General features: G+C 40.9%; 1 protein-coding gene across 9 annotated transcripts in view; it reads right to left on the bottom strand.

Moving 5' to 3' along the window:
- The window catches only part of LOC144693023 (echinoderm microtubule-associated protein-like 5), a 182861-nt gene that overhangs the window by 84890 nt on the left and 75917 nt on the right, over positions 1-22054 (bottom strand). For all 9 annotated transcript variants that reach the window (XR_013579443.1, XR_013579444.1, XM_078562291.1 and 6 more), the window contains 7 exons: positions 21680-21936; positions 20292-20504; positions 15161-15328; positions 8293-8399; positions 6752-6870; positions 6062-6248; positions 2932-3037 (listed from right to left, as the gene is read on the bottom strand). Coding sequence is in view for 7 of the 9 variants with exons in the window: in XM_078562291.1 (XP_078418417.1) it covers positions 2932-3037; positions 6062-6248; positions 6752-6870; positions 8293-8399; positions 15161-15328; positions 20292-20504; positions 21680-21936 (1157 nt within the window). In the remaining 2 variants the exon portion in view is untranslated. The remainder of the gene's footprint in view (positions 1-2931; positions 3038-6061; positions 6249-6751; positions 6871-8292; positions 8400-15160; positions 15329-20291; positions 20505-21679; positions 21937-22054) is intronic.

The following is a 22054-nucleotide window of genomic DNA, read 5'->3' as shown; positions in this document are numbered from 1 at the left end:
GGCGGGTTGCTGGCTGGATCGGATCAGAGGAGAAGGAGGAAAGGGCAGAGAGGTGCTTATCAGTGGCCACTGACCCCTCCATCAGGCATTGAGTGCCTTTGAACAAGGGACCCACACCCCACTTCAGAAGCCTGCAGCAAACACAACAGGGTTTGCTTTTTGGGTACCCTGCATGGCAACGCCACCGCTTGTCACTAGCTGAATACCAAAGGCTATGGGATGAGGCCCTTAAATGAGCATTAATTGCCCACTCAATTATGTTCACTTGCTTCTTGTACTATGCATAACCTCAAGTGAATTGCTCAATTAGCACCCGAGCAGGAAGGCCATCCATGGGCGGAGGTGGGAAGGTGGCATGGTTCCCACCCTGCACCCTCCCGCCTGATTAACTGAATCCCCAGCCTCCAAACCTGCCAGTGGGGAGGCCATTAAATTCCGCCCACAGTGACAATATCAGTTCTAAACCATTTTAAGTTTCTAGATTTCCAGTGTTAACTGCACACATATGGAGATAATGATGTCCAGTTAACCTGATGGCCTGTAAAATGTTTCCATTTAAAGTTCGGACGAAAGAAAAGCTTTCATTTAGATGGTACCTCATCACATTTCTCAAAATACTTCATATGCACAGACTATTATTATGAAGGAAAATTGTTTGCAAGACCGACCTCTGCCAACAACAAAGAGATCAATGACCAGCCAGTCTATTCTGCTGATATTGATTGAGGGAGGAATGTTGACTGCAATATCAGAAGAATTTTCTACTTTAATATCCGCCAGAACAGGCAGGCAGGATCTTTGTCTCATCTAAAGACGGAGCATCCAACAATTCAACTTTCCTTCGGCATCAGTCCACATTGAATTAAATAGAAATTACTATGTGGAAAAGGAAATGAGTTAATCAGCCAATCCAGTTTATTTTGATTTTTATTCACATGAGCAGTAGCCCTAACCCCATATGCCCACCCTTTTCCCATTTCCATTTATCTCCCTTTCTTTCAATCGTCTATTCTTAAATGTTGACATAGTCTCTGCTTCAATCAAGAAATCTGCTCGTTCATTCCAGTCTAATAACTCTCTATGTAAAACAGAGTTTCTTCAATTCAAAAATCTCTTACACTTAATCTTATATTTATGTCCCCTCATTGCACACCTGTCATTGACTAGAAACGGTGCGTTTCTACTCACTCTGTTGCAACCCTTCATAATTTCAAACACTTCTATCAAATGTTCTCATAACCCTTGTATATATGTCTTAATTGGATTCCATATGTCTGAGATGAGAGTGTTAACAACCAGGTAAAGCTGTCACATGGTCTGTAAAACAAAAAATCTTGTGTCAAATCAACACATGACACCTTCATCTTAACCAGTTTTCTCTGCCTGAAGTAAGTGATCATGAGTGATTGACTACAAAGTGGTTAGTGTGCCTTGGACCTAATGGTTCCTTTGGAAACTTGACATGGAAACAATCTTACACAAAAAAAAATTATACATTCCATCATTCAGCAAACTTACCCATCAGGAAAAAACAGTTCAGACCAGTACTCATATTTTCCAGTTTTAACTGGTGTTCCATTTTAAGGTAGACAAGACCAGTTAGGACCAGTATTCTTATTTCCCAGTTTTTACCTTCTGGGTACCTTATAGTTAAGCAGCAATTTAAAGTGCCTTAATTGTTTGAGGAACCTACGTCTAAATCTTTAGTGAAGGCTGGGGAACCGGGAGACAGAGGTACAGGATAGAAATGTACAGTAGCTTGAAGCTGAAAAATCATCAATTTACACACGTGACAGAATTAAAGCGACAGGCGTTATAAAATTAACAGAGTGTTAAAGACAAAGGAGGAGTTCACAGATAATGTCAATGAAGCAGAAATTTGCCAGCAGATCCAAAGTTATTCTCAAGGTGCGGAATTTAAGGCCTGACTAGCGGTCAGGAAAAATACTACTTCCACATTCATAATACCAACAATCTCCACCCTACCTCAGCCCATCTGCTGCTGAAAACATCGGTCATGCTATTACCTCCAGGTTGCACTATTCCAATGCTCTTCCTACCAGCATCCCTCTCTCCACCCTCCATATTTCAGCTCTGAACTCACACCAAGTCCCATTCACTCATTATCTGTACTCACTGACCTACATCTCCCAGTCCTGTAACACCTCTAATTTAAAATTCTCATCTTTGTATTCCAATTCCTCCAGAGTTTATCACCAATTCATCAACCCTACAACACTCAGATTTGTGCACTGCTCCAATTCTGGCTTCTTGTACATCCTTGATTTACATTACCCCACCATTTGCAGCCATGCTTTTGATTGTCTCGTCCCTATGTTCTTCAATTCCCTCCCTAACTCCCTCTGCTCCTTTAAGACGCTCCCTAAAACTTAGCTCTGTAACAAAGCTTTTGGTCACCTGTCTTAATCTCCCTTTATGAGGCTCAGCATTTAATTTTTGTCTGAATATGCTCCCCTGAAGAACCTCGAGATGTTTTACCACTGTAAACGCATTATCTAAATGCAAGTTGGTGCTGTTTAAATTCTAGCCTACTTTAATCAACATTGAAGCTAAGAGTTCAGGTAGCAAAGTAAGCATTCCCTGTTGAATATTCAAGTTTTAAAAAAGTAGAATTCTTAGCAAGAAAATATTTTGCATATTATATATATAATATATAAATATATTTATAATATATATTTAAATATATATAAAATATATATTTAATATATATTATTTAAAATTCACCAACAGGAATTATATAATGCACCGCATACAAGTACAAAGAGGTTCACACTTGGTGACAGCATTGGCTGTGAAGGAATCCTTAAGATAACAGAAGCTGTTGAATATATATATATATATATATATATGTTTATAATTTGCCCTTAATATGCAGCATGAGTACAAGATTATAATAGTGTTATCCTTTACCTGAAAAATCTACTGCACAAACCCCAAATTGGTGATGTCCTTTTAAAACTGATAGTGGTTTCAAAAGCTCTGCATCCCAGATATGAATTGCAGAATCACGGCTCACCTAAACAGACATAGGAAAACAATTCACAATTGATTCGTTATGGTGTGATATGAAAATAACACTGCTTTATTATTAGAACTGGAAGTGTACTTCGCAGACAACGGGTTAGTTGCTTATTCAGAGGAAATATTACAAAAAAGTCTCTTCGGGAAGAACCAAATGGTTATTCCTAATCTGTAGAAGGATAGCCATAGGAGATTTCAGAATTTCTTTTAAAAACAAGCAATTCTCCCTTGAAGGTGCAACCCATGTTGCAGTATGGTCAGTCACCTCATTTTTTGTAACCGTCTTTATGTATAATGTCAGCAAGTTATTCAAACATGGAATGCATTACAGCCTATTCCTGTTCTCTCCTAGGTTGTTCACATGCACATACTACAGCAGAAGTCACTGAATAGCAATATGGAGCATAAATCCTGTTTATTCCTTACTCTTTATCCCAGGCTAAGTATAAATGCAGTGTTCAGATCAGGTAATTCAATAAAAACTGGAAACTGAATCTGAAATTTTCTGGTATGTAGTAATACTACAACAGACATCATCCGCTGGGACATTGCTATATTAATTTCTAATTACTGAAAAGATCAGTTTCAAGTTAGAATATAATCCCAGAGGAGCTCAAGAGTTGAAAGGGCACAGGCAGTAAAACATTTGTAATTAAATAAAAGCTCAATATGCAAAGTAAACTATAGGATTTTGTTTCAGAAATGAGTATTGTTCACAAACATTTGCCAACTTAAGCAGGGCTTGAGACAATAGGATAAGTATAACTGAAATATAATTATAATTGAAGCACGATCACTATGACAGCTAATTATACAGCGTAAATCATAGATAGCTGATACCAAAGCAGTAACTCCTAAACAAATATGCCCATTTAAAATTGTCACGACAGCATAAATTGTAAGTTATTCTGATGAATGCTATTTAACGATTGCCAGACATATCACAACCCTGACAGCCAGTAACAGGGAAATACACATCAACCAAAAAGTGCAATAAGAAATAACGCGAACATACAAAAAAGGAGTAGGCCATTCAGCCCCTCGAGCCTGCTCCGCCATTTATTAAGATCATGGCTGTTCTAATAGTAACTTGAAATCTGCATCCCACATACCGCTGATAACCTGTCACCCACCCTTGCTTACCAAGAGTTAATTAATTCATTGCCAATAATTACATAATTATCTGCCTAACTAACTTCACCCCCTTTTTAATTCCCAAACCAAATTTTCAAATATCAAATATTATTTTAAAAATTGAGCAGTGTCTTAAATTAGAACCACAGAATGCTAGGATGTCACTTCAGTCCAATGCTTTGTGGAATTGCCAATCTTGGTCTCACTGCTGCAGGAATACAATGGATAGAGTTTCCCTGTAGGTAGAAGGAAAACTTGTTTGAAGTGTATTAACAAGGTAGCTCATCTGCTGACTTGCTATCAATCTCGACCATTTCCTTTAATGTGACAATTAAAATCTTTGTTCAATTATTCACAGCTTCCCAAATCAAATCAATAGCTGCCACCTCTTATCTTTGAGGGGCTCTACTTAGTCCTTCTCCATATTGATACTCTTGGCCTCACTAACTCCTCCAACCTCAAATAGAATTATTAAGTCTCTGTTGTTAAAGTTACCTCTAAGAATGCCATTACTTCTTTTGTGCTCCTTAATGATCAGAACTGTTAACTGTTTCTCTCTCCACAGATGCTGCCAGACCTGCTGAGTGGCCCTAGCATTTCTGCTTTTATTTCAGCATCTGCAGTGTTTGGCTCTTGTATTGGTGTCTTTGGCATCAGCTCATGTTTATTATAGCTGAATGTAATTTTCTTTATTGTAGCTGAATATAATTTTCGTTGTATGACACCGGCAGCATAGAAATTGAAGCTGGCAATCTTTGCAAAACATGTCACAATTCTCCCAAATTGCTAATGGATATAACTGATCCTATAAATCAGCAGTAGAAGCTGTGTAATGATACATTTAGTGATCCATTCATTATGGCACTGTAAGAAGAATGACATTAGTGGCTCTGAAGTGGAAAACATATAGCCAATTAGGCCTGTTCCTCACATTGTATTATAGTTTTTCTGATGAACAGTTACCTCCATTTTAAGTGGATTTTGAATTACAGCGTTTTAATATTATTTCAATGATGAGCTATAGCAGTCTTCAACACTGCACTGCAGATTCTGATCTGTAGCTAAATCAGATAAAGGAAAATTGCCGTATATATCTGGTCACTGGATATTAAGAATCTTCTGAACTCAACTTAGAATTTAAAATTTGACATTAAAATTACATGCCAACACTAACAGCAAAACTTTATTGTGCGGATAAAAGGCTCCACTCATTGGAGCAGGTACCATGTAAATGGTAACAACAGGGAGGAGAAATAGACTTAAAGACAAAACCAGAGAAAGATCTTCATGGCTGCAAGGAAGCTAGAGTGTTAAAGTTTCCATTAGTGGAGACACTCAATCAGGCTCAACACCCATATCAGTCATGGAATACAACATCTCATGGGGACTAAAACAAAAGGCAAACCCGCTGGACGATCTGAAAATGTTGGAAATACCCAGCAATAGCTGACCTGACCTGCTGAGCATTTCGAGTTTATATCTCAGAGGGACTGATGTCCATGAGGTTTTTTTGGATTAGGGTTGGCTGGCTTAGTTAGCAATCAGAAATGCCTGAACAGGAAAATAAAAATCAGAACTGGCTATCAAACCATTCAGACTTTTCTGGGTTTAACACCATCCCATCAATATCTAGACTGAATCCTGATAGCAATTTATCAGGACATAATCCTTGAAGGCCCTGTAAACGTCAACACAGCAGCAACTCCAACATGCGAGCAGAGGCACAAAATGATGGTTACAGCAAAACAAATATTTCCTACTAGCCAGGAGCTTGTCATACTTTTTTTTATATTGCGTGGGTTGGGAGAAATACTTAATATTGAATAAAATACACCTATTAAGTGATCCTCTTCCATCAATAGTTATTCAAATAAACTTACACTACCTGGCCTGTTGATATATAATCCTTTAAAGGATGAATTGCTAGACAGACAATGTCATCATCATGGCCAAGGTAGAATCGCTGTATATTCTGCTGACGATTATATACTATTCCTACTGCTGCAACATGGTATACAATCTCTCCAGTTTGAGTGTAAAATAGATTGTTCCTGCAGTCATAGCCCCTGTAACTGAAAGGTAAAAAGAAAGTTACATAGCAGCAATGTCAATTTTTATTCCTATACTGCGATTTCTTCTGCTGTTCCTCACAGATAGATCTTTTTAACATCTGTGGGAGAAATGTACTAGTGGATAAAACGAGCGAGGCTTCACTCCTTCAATTAGATTTTAAGGTTGTTGTCAGCTCATTAATTTTACCTTGTGGGATTGTTTGTTCTTTAACTTATCCTTGGTATAATGATGAGGAGGCTGGCAAATGTGTCAAGAGTCGCCTATGTTGTAGTGTCAGGCCTTAAATAGAGGGTCAGTTAGCAGCCTCGTCGAGTGTGCGCCCACAGGACAAGAAAGTTGACAGCTACAGTCAGATAGAACATCTTCCGGTGCCTCCCAGATTTGGTAGCCATCAATCTGTTCAGTTTGTGGATACAGCTCGTTAAGTGAAGAACTTTACTACAGGTATTGGCTCATTGAATTGAACCATTTCAAAAAAACTATGTTTTCAAGAACATCCTACCCATGAACAAAATGTAAGCGCACACTGCTATCTGGAGGTTTTTCCCGTTTCTTTGAAGTTGCTGCTTGACGCTTTTCTTTGCATTTCTCTTTAAGCTGAGGTAGGTCTTCTTTGTAAATCTATTGAAAGAAAAACAAGTTTCCAATGTTTAACGTGCAAGTATTTCCTTCTAAAGTGGTGCAATTAGAAAAGTAAGCTGATGAATAGAGTTCAAACCTGTGTGTGGAGAACCCACATTTCAGGACTTCCTGTTCTTTTATGAGAGAATCTGATGTACCACAGATACTACTGAAACAAAAACAAAAATTGCTGGAAAAACTCAGCAGGTCTGACAGCATCTGTGGAGAGAAAGACAGAGTTAACGTTTCGAGTCCGTATGACTTCTTCAGAACTGTTCTGAAGAAGAGTCATACAGACTCGAAACGTTAACTCTGTCTTTCTCTCCACAGATGCTGTCAGACCTGCTGAGTTTTTCCTGCAATTTTTGTTTTTGTTTCAGATTTCCAGCATCCACAGTATTTTGCTTTTATCACAGATGCCAATGACTTTGAATCAACACAAAGTGATCTGACTCACAACTGTACTAAACATTGATACTTAAAGTTGCCAGTACAGATTGAAATGGCCACAAAAAGGTAACTGGAATTCAGGATTTTACACTTTGGGACACTGACTATAAAAGCAAGGAAGTGATGCATTTGCCCCAGAAATTTCTTAGATCACATGTTGAAGTGTTTCAAGGAGCTTTCAGCACTCCTTTATAGGAATAATGGGAACCATAGAAAGAGCACAGCAAAGATTAAAGGCTTTACAGTTATGAAAAAAGATTTTAAAAATGACCCAAAACTCCTGGATCCCTATTATGCCAATGGAATTCTGGCAGGCCAGGACCTCTGTCTGTCAGTATGCAAGGATACTGACCCATTCAGAAGTCACAGCTTCAGCTACTTGACTAAACACTGGGCAGAACAAGGATGCGAGTAGCTGAGAGTATATCAATAGCTCGAGTAAAAGAGCTAGTTCAGCTGTGATAGACCAAATGGCTTCAATCTGTATTGTGATTTCTATGATTCTAACAAAGAGACCACCTCCCAAGTAGTAGCCTCACAATGCTCAGCTCATCATTGGACTACCTGGTAATTTAAAATTTAATTTGTAATATTCTTTACATTAGCAGAGAGCTGACACTTCAATCTATTTTTTATGTCAAAATTTAACCGACATTTGGAAGCCATTAATGATTATCCACACATTTGGGTCTAAGTGGGAGACAGGGCTATAACCTGGATGCAAAATGCAATTGGCTGTCATTTTTAGTGGAACTGACATTCAAAAGTTGTGACTGTAATTTTATGCAAAATTGCATAATTACATCAACCAGCACCTTCTGAGAGGAAGTGTCAATTGGCAAGTGTGCAGTACAGAGCCGTCAAATTGAACTATTCTAAGTATCATCCCTTTCCATTACTTACACAGATTTTGCTTTCTAAATAGGCTATAAAAATGCTTAGTTAACGCAATTTATAAATGCATAAACCTACCTGTCGATGATAACTTATCTGTAGTTCTTGTTCGATCTCAGAATCAAGTTCTGGTACGTCAGACTGATCAGAGTCAGACTGGTCACTATTGGAGTCCGCAAAGCTTTCTGTAAGTGAGAAGGATAACTTTCATCTCAAATTAAAACAAAATAGGTTACTTAATGTAGAGTCCATCATTGGTGGCCGTGCCTTCAGCTGTCTGGGCCCTCGGCTTGAAATTCCCTCCCTAAACTTCTCCCATCTCTCTCCTCCTTTAAGGCGCTCCTTAAAACCTTCTTTGGAAAAGCTTTTGATCACCTGTCCTAATATCTCCTTACTTGGCTCGATGCCAGTTAAAGTGTGACAACACTCCTGTGAAATGTCTTGGGTCGTTTTACTATAATAAAATTGCTACATAAATGCAAGTTGTTGTTTTTAGCAAACCTTAATTGTTACTGTGGAAATACACTGTGTTATTGTCCCACTGTTCATTTGTTCTAATACTGCATAATAAATGTGTTCAAGAGTTTAAAGCCTAAGTCAAAGTTTAGTGTACTCTCATTCTGAAAAACTGGAGAGGGTTCTCCATTACTCTGGGCAAAATTTACATATGAAAACACACTCTGGGACATAGGGAGCTAGGGCTCACCTAAGGGATTAATTGGAGACATGGATGCCCAAAACTATAATTTTAACTCAATTCTCTGATACCAGGGAACAGTTTCATGGCTCTTATATATCCACTGACACGGGGGAGAATTCTCTCCCCATCGGGCGAGCTGGTCGGGAGCGGTCGCAGAGCTGATCACCGCCCGGGATCAGCTGCGCGCCGCCATTTTACGTGGGCGGGCCAATTAAGGCCCGCCCGGCAGCACTCAGCACTACCTGTGCGGGCAGAGGGAGGAGGGAGAGTTGGGGCCTGCGCTGTTTCGCACATGCGCGCAGAAGAGCACAGAAATCTCCCTGAGGCTCGGAGATTAAGTTGAATTTGACAGTTCAAAATAAAAAAAGTTAAACATTTACACACATCCCCTCATGTGACAGCATCACATGAACTGGGACATGTTTATCAATTGTTTGAAAATTTTTTTATTAATGTAATAAACCTTTCATGAAACCTCATCCCGCCTGTGAATGAGGTTTCACGAAAAATGCGAAGGCCGCCTTAAGGTTGGACGGGCAGCCCTGACAATTACTTTAATTAGTAGTTTATTAATGCCCTTAACAGGCCTTTGACAGTTCGGCGGGCATGCAGCCAACTCCGGTGCGCGCCCACCGAACTAAAGGTCAGAATGAGGTGCGGTGACGTCGGGACGTACGACCGACATCACCGTGCGTCATTTTACACGTTGGCGTCGCGGGGCCTGACCCCGCACACCAGACAAAAGATTCTGCCCATGAATATTTTCCATAGAAATTACACAAAAAGGTGTATACTGACTACAGCATTAACAATTCTGTCATTACACTATCAGGCTTGTATTCTGCTGGTAGAGCAATCCGTAGTTCAAGAGTTTTGTTTATTGCTGCCCCACTATAATTTTTATTGTTGAAAAAAAGAGACTTTTTTGTCAAAGCTTTTTGTCTTACATTCATTAGGACAATTTGCAAGAATAAACTTGTTTATACTGTATGAGAAGAGACTGCTGATTGGTTGGCAAGTGGACTCTGATTGGTAGAGGCATGCCATGGAGAATGTGTGTAAAGAACGTGTACAGACACTGCTCCTGTTTCAGCTAAACAAAATAAGTGACAGCCATTCGTTGGTTCATTCCCCAGGGCAATGTCTTGCCCAGAGTCAAGCTGCCTGGTTTAAATTTCAAACAATGCTTGGCGGTTAACTGTCATTATCATCAACTGGTACATTCTCCATGGCAACCTCTTTATCAATCAGAGTCCACTTGAAGACTATGGGTCCAGGATTATTGGGGGAGACTGCAGAATAACAGGAGGCATTTCTACCCGCACATGTGGGGTTCCAGGAAGACTGGAGGGATAGAAACAGTCACAGAGGGAGAGTCAAAGCTGGTTTCGTAGTAGAATCTGAGCACCACCATCTTGTCCAGTCAAAGTTATGGTGCAGTCAGAAATCAAACTGGAAAGAATCTGGATGGGAGGCTTTAGAGTCAATGTGGGAGGAGCCCAGGGCTGCACTTGGGTTCCCATTTCATGGGCCAGCCTCAACCTGCTTGCCCTCAAATAATTATGAAGTCAGAGATGAGGGAAAAGTAGAAGACTTCCTTGAGAGGTTCCACTGGAGTGATTGTCATTTTTAGCACTTTAACAAGAGACTGCAGGGGTCATTGGCTTCACAATACAGTCACTCCATTTCAGCATTAACACACAGGAATGTGAAAATTGGGATTGCAGGCAACTGTTTAGGAGGCAGAGCTGCTGCAAATAATGCCAGATAATCAATGAAAGCCTCTAATGTGCATTCTTCAATTGGCATGGAAAATGGGCCAATAGAGCATCCAGTCATTATTCATGTGCCAGTTAACATTAATCAGTATGCCAGGTCCGAGATTGGAGGAGTGAGTTTGGTAAGGTGACACATGTCATTAATGCATCCAAACCTTTTTCAATCTCTGTCGGATTGAGAAATATCAGGGTTGGCATCTTGGTCACTTCACTCTGAGTTTGCGCCTCAGATACAAGGCTGTAGCAGCGACAAGGCTAGCAATGCAGACACAGCTAGAGGCCATGACCATGGCTTTTTGTTTACGAGTGGAAGCTTTACTATTTTTCCCCATTACTCAATCTGTTATAGCTATCAGTCCACAGAGAAGGAGGAAACAATAATAGAAGCTGGGCTCAATGCTGCCTTCTTGAGGATACTCAATGGAGGAGGAGAAGTGGGGTGCGGTGCCGCTGAGTGCATATTTGGTGGGAGGCCCCGCCTGAGGTCCAGGGGGCCCCAGCAAGAACCAGAGGATGAGGGGGCTCGTCCCATACCACGGAGGTGAATCGCTCAACAAAGTGTCTACCGAAGAAGACTCCCCTATCTGAAGATGAGCAAGAGACACAATGTGGTGCACATCTGCGCTTGTCTGGAAGTCTGGTGGATCACTTCTGCCACATTCTGTGGGAGGATCTTATGCCCCATGGAGTGGGAGGACATCCCCTGCCTGTAGCCACAATCAAATTTTTGCCTGCGAGTTGCTCCAGGGATCCACAGGGGACATGTACGACATCTCGCAGGCCGCTACACATAAATGCATCGAGGTGGTGACAGATGCCCTCTACAGTAAGGCTCATCAATATATGAGGTTCACACTTGAAGATAGCCAGGCTGCTGTATTTAATAGGTTTGCAGCTATCTCAGGCTTCCCTAGAGTATAGAGTGCAATCGTGGCTTCGAGGGCTCCATGGCACCAGCCCCTGATGTTCATCAACCAGAAAGAGTCCCACTCCATCAATGTTCAACTGGCGGGTGATCATTTGAAGCACATACTGCAGGTTTGTGCCAGATACCCTGGGAGTTCCTATGACTCATACGTCCTGAGTCTCTCCCAAGTGCCTCACATGTTCGAAGGGTACAGGAAGAGTACAGGGATTGCTGCTTGGGGATAGGGGGTACCCACTCAAACAATGGCTCATGACACCTGTGCATCATCCTCAGAGTGCCTCAGAGGAGAGTTAAAACAAAGCACATAGCTCCACACAATCCATAATCAAGCAGCCCATTGGCATCCTGAAGGTGCGCTTCCGATGCTCAGGTGGGGCTCTGCAGTACTTTCCACACAGGGTGTCCTGCATTGATGTGGTCTGTTGTACCCGTCACAATCTGGCGCTGCAAAGGGGAGAATTCCTTGCCAGAGGCTGAGAGCTCCTCAGATGATGAAAAGCAGGAGGACCAGGAACCTGAAGAGGGAGATGAAGGACTGCTTCCATGTGAAGATGCCATTGAAGAAGCACGACGTGGAAGACGTGCTCATGCCACACTGATAGCCACAAGATTCCAGGAGGTGTAAGGTGCAGGCAACAGGAGACAGCCACATTCCTCCTGTCCCCTAATGCCATGCACGTATGAAAATGTACGATGCCTTCAAATGATCAAACCGTTCTCATTGATATCAAATGTATTTACAAAAGTACAAAATTTAGACAGTCATTGAGCACCCGTAATCCAGAAGTGATGTTAATATTTCTAATTTTCCTAACCTTACCACTATGCCTGGATGCAGCCCTGACAGCTGCAGCAGAGATGGAGGCAGCCCGCTGACTGAGTTATCTGAGATGACCTAGGCGGATGTTCTCTGGTAGCCTGAGGCCTAAAGGGCCCTGGCCTGATAAGGGTCTCCTGCTCAGGGGCAGATGCACCCTCCTTGGCCTGACCAGCTGGAGCTGATGGGGGTCAGAGACAGATGGGGATTCGGAGTGGCCAGACACCCTTGGAGTGTCCTGTGTTGAGGCCCCCAGGTTGTCTGGCTGACGTTCCTCCTCCCTGTGGGTGCCCGAGGGCCTCTCCCTGACTCCTTGAGGAGAAGGAGCACCTGGAGGGAAGTCAAGGTGCCCCCTCTCATCTGATCCATTCACTGATGGATCCCACTAATGCCTATAGCCATAATGTGCAAGTCCAAGCACAAATCTGGTAAAACCTGCTGGACCAAGGTCTCCAAAGAGATCGCAACCCTTCCCATGGTGACCTCGAGGCGCTCACATATCGGGGCCACAACAGACAGAATGTGGACGGACTCCTCCGTTCTTTGCTCTAGTCTCGAGTGACTCTCGCATCTCTGCCTGATGATCTGCCGCCTGTTGTCACACCTCCAGCAGTGTCTCGGCGGCCACTCGCACAGGCTCATCATCTGACTCGGACTCAACCTGATCTCCAGCAGTTCTCGGAATTCCAGAGACCTGGGCTGTCACTGCCTCCGACTGCTGTGGAGACGTGTCAGTGAGGTGTTCCCCAGAAGGTGTCTCGAGCCTAATCTGGAACTATGACCCACTAAGGTGTGTCTCTGCGCTGCCGGAGGGCGCGGGTGAATACAGTGACTGATCATCTTGGCTTTGCTGCTCAGCATCCTCCTCTGAGGTGGGCTTATGTTGGCTCCCTTCGTATGCCTTGGCCTGCTGGTGCCTGTAAGAGAGAGAAGACAGATTTAGTTCATAAACAGGCAGAATAAAGATTGCATGTCACTCACTTTGAATGTCAGCATGTGATCAACTCAGGGAGGTCTCATCCATACTAGGTTGCCTTCCCCACAGGAGTGTTCCTTATCCTCCCCAGCCAGCTTGACAGCATCCTCCTCGAATCAGGTGAGCTCTGTGATGCTGGTGGTCCTCCCTCCTGCCTGAGATCGCTCCTTCCTGTTATGGGCTAGCTTGGCCTGCATGAAGACAAAGGTATGGAATGTAATGAGAAGGGATGGAGATGAGGTTGGGATGCATGCATGCCTGCCATGTGTAGAACGGGCTGAGGATGGAGCTTGAGATGGTAGTGATATGAAAGTATCCGTGAGACAGTGATGATATGTGTCCCCCACTAAATATTCTGAGAGATCCCTGAACAGTGCGGCCCTTTGAGTGCATGATAAGAGTTTGATATTGGAGGGAGCTAAAGATCAACTTACCCTGGCAGAGCAGATGAGATCACTCAACCTCTTCCTACACTGGATTACTTTGCAGGGGCGCTAGCCAGCCCCACTAACCTGCTCTGCTATTGCTTCCTAGGCTAGAGAGGTGAGGCTGGTGTGCTTCCTGGAGCCATCCCTCAGCTACAACACATCCCAGTATTCACACATTCCTCTGATTAAAGCCTCGAGGGAGTCATGACTGAACCTGGGTGCAGCCTTCTTCTAGTGTGCAAACACCTCGATTAGCCTCCTGAAGGCTGGGCTGGAGTGTGTGAAATGTATGCACTCGGGTGGTGTTTAAATAGGGTGACCAGACCTTTGACCCTGCTAGGTAATGGCGGGGCAGACGAATCAGTTCCCAGCCCATGTGATTCAGCGAGATACTTGCCTATGCATAATTAATTAGCTTTCAAGCGCTAAAATCGGGTGCGATTTCCTGCCACTCTGACCAGTGGGGAACGCATTATGGAACCCGTCCGCCACGGCACTTAGTTTCAAAACCAGGAAATTCCACCCAGAGAGAACACGAGGGAGCACGTACAGGAGCGAGAGCATGGGCGGAAGCATGCGTGTAAGAGAGCGCGTGCAAGAGAGAGTGCAAAAAAAATGTTCCAAGATTTTTCACACAATGGCTGAAGTACATTCCAAAGTACTACTGCAAGATGCTTCGCAAAACTTGAAAGGCAGACTTTGTATAATAGTACAGTACAAGAGGCCATTCAGCCCTTTACATCTGTGCCGTTCTTTGAGAGTAGTCCGTTAGTCCCATTCATCTGCTCTTTCCACGTTTCCCTGCAATTTTTTTCTCCTTCAAGTATTTATCCAATTCCCTACTACTGGCTACTACTGAATCTGTATCCATCTCATCAGGCAGCAGGTCCATTGCATTGAAGTTTTTTTTCTCACGTCGCCTCTAGTTCTTTTGCCAATCACCTTAAACCTGTGCCCTCTGGTTATCAACCCTCAACCATTGGAAAAAATTCCTCTTTATTTACTCTAGCTAAACCTTTCATGATTTCAAACACCTCTATCAAATCCCCTCTTGGCCTTCTCTGCTTTAACAAGAACCTATTTTTCCCAGCAAGAAACTGGCTGAATCGGAACATCCATTTATTTTACACCTCACCCACTTTTACTCTATTGACTTCAATAGAGTAAAAGAACAGGTGGGCGTAAAATTGGCAGGCGATTTAATCCCCTCAGTTTTCCACTGAGCAGGCTACGTTAAAATCATCCCACCAATTTGTGACGTGATTAGTACAGTAAATTAATAATGCAGTTTCAATTACATAATTGAAGGGCTTGCTCACCTTGAAGGACAATATGAAGAAATTCTTTAGACTTTCTCTCAGGGATAAGCTGCCACTGGAAAACTGAATGATCTGCTCCACCAATAGAAATAACCCACTGGTAATCATAAGACCATCTCACATTGGTCACATGTGCTGAATGACCGATGTATTTTTTAAACTTTGCTCCTGAAAAGTAAATTACATATCTGTAGGAAGCATTATACCACCCATGAACAATTTCAACTATGAAAAACAATTTCTCTTTTACTTATTTCTACCAATCTCAGAACATCAAAAACATTGCAACCTCATTCTTAGCTTCAACTATTGGAAACTTTGTTACAAATATGTCTGCTAATAGATAACTTCTCAGGTTCAGTGGCAACAGTTAGTCTCATAAATGGCCTGTACACCTTACATTAATGGGAGTTAACTCACATTGTCCTGTACCTACATATGATAGCATAACCCAGGAGCATAAAAACAGTCCCCTGCTATCTGAACTGGGTATTTGTGCTTCTTCAATCTCCTCAAAAGCGGATGGAGAAATCACTTGGTGAGACAAAGCAGGATATGAATTCATAAGCTGCTTTATTTTACAGTAAGGTGCTCATACAGAATAGCAGTTATGATCAGATAACTGTTAGCGGTTATAATCGGATTCAAAAAGTGCAACTTACCTTCGTGTAATAATACAAAATAAAGAAAATGCCACACTTTCCCAAAGTGTTACCCTACTTGTTTTAAGCACTATCATTTCTGAGTGTTCTGCCTTTCATTCTAACCCTTTTGTAGCCTTTGTTGCCTCACATCAGTATTATTTCAAAAATTTCCCTGACTGTCTATGTCTGTATGTTTTATTACTAGCCAGAAAAGGGGTCTAAGACTATCCAAAATAATGGGTTGAAAGTGTTTTGGGCGCTGAGACAACCCAATAAATTGCTTACTATTTATTGTCTATGGGGAAACATCCAGAACATTAGCTCATTTACATCTAAATTACCTACCAGCTCAGTGTCTTTTTATAACCTTGCATAAATGCACAATGCTTTCAAAATCCCTATATTAAAAATAACTTTTTTTCAAATACCTTGTTTGTTTTGAAAGACTAGTTTCAAAAATTTCAGTGACAAACTAAAAATACAGTACTTTTCACAATTATTCTTGAGAGAAATGGTTAAAAATCTGTTTTGACAGAAAATATTTCTGAGTCATTAACTTTGGACTAATTGTCTTTTGTCCCTGAAGAATCAAGAGTGCGAAGAGAATGCAAATCTGAAAATAACTAAGCATCAATAGACAATTTTTAGAACCCTAAATATTTCTGAATCATTAACATTGAGCTATTTATTTTGCCCTATGCAGCATCAAGAGCACTAAGAGAATATAAATAAATATGAAAAGTAACACAAATGTTTCTACAAACTTCTTCAGAATTATAAATCATTTAGGAATCACACTTTTGCATATGGTTAATACAGTGCTCACAGTACATTGGCTATTACCTAAAGCATAACAGATTGAAATAACAAAAATCTGTTAAACAGAAATATTATTGTGATTAAAACAAACTTTTCCCTAATGAAATAAACGTTACAGAATGTCTTGAGAATGAAACAATATGTTCCAGGTAATAATTTCCGATGGCTATTGAATAAACATGCGTGTTCCAATCTAGAAAGCTCTCAAAAACAGATCAACAGCTTCAAAACAGCTCATGACCCAAAGGAAAGCCAATCATTTGAACAGCACTGAATACAAGCCTACGTTAAGTCGTTCTACAAATCTTAGGACACGGGTTTGTTGAGTGTGCTGTGCAACAGCTAGAGTATGCCTACTTGTTGGCAGGTCACGCAGGATTTTAATGGTTTCTCTACATCTGCATTTGCAATCCTCAGTAAGTTGTGTGTATATATCATAAATGTGTTTAACTGCAAGGTTCTGAACTTTTTGGACCCTTGCTCAGCAAAAATTTATCCCGGTCAAAAAGAAGGACGTGATGAGAAGGACGAACCACTGTGGTTAACAAAGGCAGTCAAGGGGAGTATCCAGTCAAAAACTAAGGCATACAAAGTAACAAAAACTAGTGGTAGGCCAGAGGATTGGGAGTTTTTTTTAGGAACCAGCAGCGGATGACTAAAAAGCTAATAAAGAGGGAGAAAATTAATTATGAAAGTAAATTGGCAAGAAATATAAAAACAAAGAACAAGAGCTTCAACAGGTATATAAAAAGAAAGTGGCTAAAGTGAGCATGGGACCCTTAGAGTATGCGACTGGAGAATTGATAACAGGGAACAGGGAAGTGGCAGATACTTTAAACCAATATTTTGCATTGGCCTTCACGGTGGAGGACACTATAAACATCCCAAAGATATCAGATAAGCAAGGAGCTAATGGGAGGAAAGATCTTGTAACATTCTCTATCATGAGGGACAAAATATTTGACAAAATAATGGGACTAAAGGCAGACATGTCGCCAAGACCTGATGGCCTGCATTCAAGGGTTTTAAAGGAAGTGGCTATAGGGATACTGGAGGCATTGGTTGAAATATTCCAGAATTCACTGGATCCCGGGAGAGTCCCAGCGGATTGGAAAACCACTAATGTGACACCCCTGTTCAAGAAGGGAGGGAAACAAAGCAGGAAACTATAGGCCAGTCAGTCAAACATCTGTCATGGGAAAAATGCTAGAATCCATTATTAAGAAGGAAATAGCAGGACATTTAGAAAAGCTTAATGCAATCAAACAAAGTCAACATGGTTTTGTGAAAGGGAAATCATGTTTGACAAATTTGCTAGAGTTCTTTGAGGATATAACAAGCAGAGTTGATAAAGGGGAACCAGTAGGTGTAGTGTATTTGGATTTCCAGATGGCATTCGATAAGGTGCCACGTAAAAGGTTATTGCACAAGATAGGAGCTCACTGTATTGGAGGTAATGTGTTCGCATGGATCGAGGATTGGCTAACACACAGAAGACAGAGTCGGGAATAATGGGTCTTTTTCAGGTTGGAAAGATGTAGCTAGTAGACTGCATCCTAGAGCCTCAATTATTTACTATCCATATTAATGACTTGGATGGGGGCAGAGTGTAGTGTATCTAAATTTGCTGACGATACAAGAATAGGTGGGAAGGCATGTTGTGATGAGGACAAAAGGAATCTGCAAGGGGGTATAGATAGGTTGAGTGAGTGGGCAAAAACTTGGCAGATGGAGTTTAATGTAGGAAAGTATGAGGTCATGCACTTTGGTAGGAAGAATCAAAAGGCAGACTATTATTTAAATGGAAAGAGACTCCAAAAAAGTGCAGCACAGAGGGATCTGGGTGTTCTTGTGCATGAAACACAAAGTTAGCATGCAGGTGCAGCAAGTAATTAAGAAGGCAAATGGAATTTTGGCCTATATTGCTAGGGGGTTGGAGATTAAAAATAGGGAAGTCTTGTTATAAATGTACAGGGTGTTGGTGAGGCTGCACCTGGAGTACTGTGTACAGTTTTGGTCCCTGTATTTAAGAAAGGATATACTGGCATTGGAGGCAGTTCAAAAGAGATTCACTAGGCTGATTCCTGGGATGAAGAGGCTGACTTATCAAGAACAGCTAAGCAGGTTAGGCCTTTATTCATTAGAGTTTAGAGGGATGATCTTATTGAAACGTACAGGATTCTGAGGGAGCTTGACAGGGTAGATGTTGAGAAGATGTTTCCACTAGTGGGAGAATCTCGAACTAGGGGACATAGTTACTGAATAAGGGGACACTCATTTAAAACTGAGATGCAAAGGAATTTTCTTCTGAGGGTAGGAATTCTCTACCCCAGAGAGTTATGGAGGCTAGATCACTGAAAGTATTTAAAGAGGAGGTAGATAGATTTTTGAACTATCAGGGAGTTGGGGTCAATGAGCAGCTGCACAAAAGAGGAGTTGAGGCCTGAGGCAGATCAGCCATGATCTTATTGAATGGCAGGGCAGGCTTGAGAGGCCGAATGGCCTACTCTTATTTCTTATGTTCTTATTTGTGGCATATACACACATTATAAACACTGCATTTGCACAAGTGTTTAAAGCTGATGGATACCAATGTTCAGCCAGTAAATATTTGCTTCTTTCTCAATAAATTGCTTCTGAAAATCCAACGGCAGGGACAAGTACTACTTAAGCCCCCAACAAGGCACCAAATAAAGATTTGCACATCATCTACACATCTCCCACAGTTGTGCATAACAGTGGGAAGCAATATCCAGTTTTTTGGAAGAGTTCTCTACTTGAATGTAGGCAACAAAACATCATTTTGATAATGTACAAAAGGGATGCAAAGGTGTAGTTATAGGACTTAAACCTGGTAGATCGAGTGGAGTTCAGCGCACAGTTAGCAGTTATACCATCAAATGTGCATTGCTGTAGGTCACCTTGAAGTCCATCACATAACTCTATGCATTGGTAGACCTACAGGACTACATTCTTGGATAGCTACTCTTTTAATCTTAGGACAGAATTGGTACATGTATCCATTCCCTGAACATTAAGAAAATTTTTCTCACTGGACTGAAAATATACAGCAGTCACGTAAGACTCAGGATAGCGTGTTTTTTCGCAGTGCTAATTCCTCCTCACAGCCGCAACTTACTGCATTCCATTCCCTTAAAAGAAATTTACATTTCGTTCTGCCAAAAAATATCACTCTGCTAACTGTTGTATTGGAAACTTACAGCAATGTACAATACAATCTTAATGGTATTATGCCACAATAAATACTTTCCTGAAAAACCTGCGAATACAAGTCTTATGATTTTATAACACAAGGTGGCACTTGCGTCAACGAACAACTTTAATCCGAAAACGACTTCTCAGCGGCACTTTTTTGCCTTGTGTGCCATTTCTTCTATCTTGAATTAGATGGTAACTTTATATATTTCCATCCATCTCCCCTGCTGATATAATTTGTTCCTTCTGGTACACTGGTTAACATTAACATATTCTGAAGGAGGAATGGCATGGGATTTCATGACTGTTTTTTTTCTCCTTGATTCACGGAGAGAGAGAAACCAACCTCATTTTTGCATGGAGACCTGGATTAAGGCATATGATTTACAAATAACAAGTAACTAATAAAAATTACAAACCAAAACATTCAGATAATTTAGAAAAATATTTACCTTTTTTGAAACCAGGATATCGAAAAAGTTTTACTAATCCATAATCATCTCCAGTAACAAGAACATGATCCTTGAAATTTGCATCCACTGAATTAATTCCATTAACATCTAAATATTTGGGCCATATTCCATTCACATCTGGACCCAATACACAAGTCCAAGTTGCCCACTGAACATCCTTTATTTCCTCTCTATTTGTAATTTCCTTACCACCTGAAATAGCATAAAAACAGAAAGACACCAGAAAATAAATCTGAAACAAACAAATTGATGAAAATGGATATAAGCCTGCTGCGGCATGTAAAAGGAGAAAACAGGATGAAGTTTTGGATTGTTGTTAAAATCAGATCACCAAGCCCCTTTAATGAGCTCAATGAGAAAAAGAATGGTTAAACACACAGAAACAAGGGCCTGGATTTTAGCCTGGCAGTGAATTCTGTGCTAATGAGGTCAACAGCCTGTAAAACAGATTTGGAGTTAAATGCTGGAGCGATATAAATTGGGATTGATGAAACTACTTCAAAATGGAATTTCAATTAGGGGAGTAAAAACAGGGGAGGCAACTAGATAGAAAATTGGTAACGTCAATATTCAGCTGCCCAAGTTCTAGGATTTATCTTCTTATCACTTACTTTTGATGAGGTCCATACAGTGGTTCAAATCTTTTTCTCCAGTTCTGACAAAGGATCTCCAACTAAATTAATCTCTCTCTATATATATATTGCTAATGGACTTGGACCTTTAAAGCATTTGTTGTATTTCTTTATTTACATGCAGCCACACAAAAATAAAAAACAGGCTTTTTTTTGTTTTTACATGACAGCCCATTTTTGAAGAAGCAATCACAGTGACCAAGCATCTAGATCATATGCTTGAATCATCCATCTTCACTGTCCTCTATTGACCCCCTGGTTCCCAGTGGATAGAATTCAAAATTCAGAATCCTTACTCCAATTTTTGTATCCATCCATCATCTTACTTCACTCTGCTTGTACAATCTCGTCCAGTCCTATATCCCAAACACATTGTCCAAGCTTTTCACTCCCTCCCTGTTTCCCCTCTCCTTCCTCTCCCCATGCTCACTCCCCAACCCACCCAAACCTCCCTACCATTAGTGGCAGAGCCTTTGATCATTATCCTTTTACAGGCTATTAATATTGTTATCTTGTTATCTTCTTAATTTTTCTCCCACTTCCTACTGTGTGCTGTGATCCCTTTCCAAAGCACCATGGGACATTTTGTTACATGGACGACATGCAATTTCAGAAGAGATTTATCACAAATAAATCAAAACTGCTTAGAATCAATAACAGAACACAAAACAACAAATTAAGGAAAGGTAAACACGCAATTACACGTTTAGATTATTTTAATAAGGTGAAACCTACTTGGCATGTTGTAAAACAGTCTTCTTCCAGAACCATCATTAGTTTGCAAGTATTTGCTATCAGTTGACCAATCCATATGTGTGATGAAGCTCAAAGATCCAAAACACTCGCCAACTTTTTTGTATCGTTGCAAAACTCCATAGATATCAATGGAGCTATCATTTGAGCCCACAGACAAATATGATCCATCAGGTGAATATTTTAACTCATGAATTGCTTCTTTCCTATCCTTAATGTGAACAACTTCAGTCATATCTCTGTAATAGTAAAAACAATTTACCATGAAACTGGTCCAAAGTACAGCCTCCAAAATACTACACAAGGTCATAACTAAATTGTTCAACAGAGACTTCAGGCAGCTGAACTTCAAAACTT

Source organism: Cetorhinus maximus, chromosome 18 (assembly GCF_964194155.1).
Source record: "Cetorhinus maximus chromosome 18, sCetMax3.hap1.1, whole genome shotgun sequence".
Lineage (NCBI taxonomy): Eukaryota > Metazoa > Chordata > Chondrichthyes > Lamniformes > Cetorhinidae > Cetorhinus > Cetorhinus maximus.
Note: the sequence above shows the minus strand (reverse complement) of the source record. Positions and strands in the feature narration are given on the sequence as shown.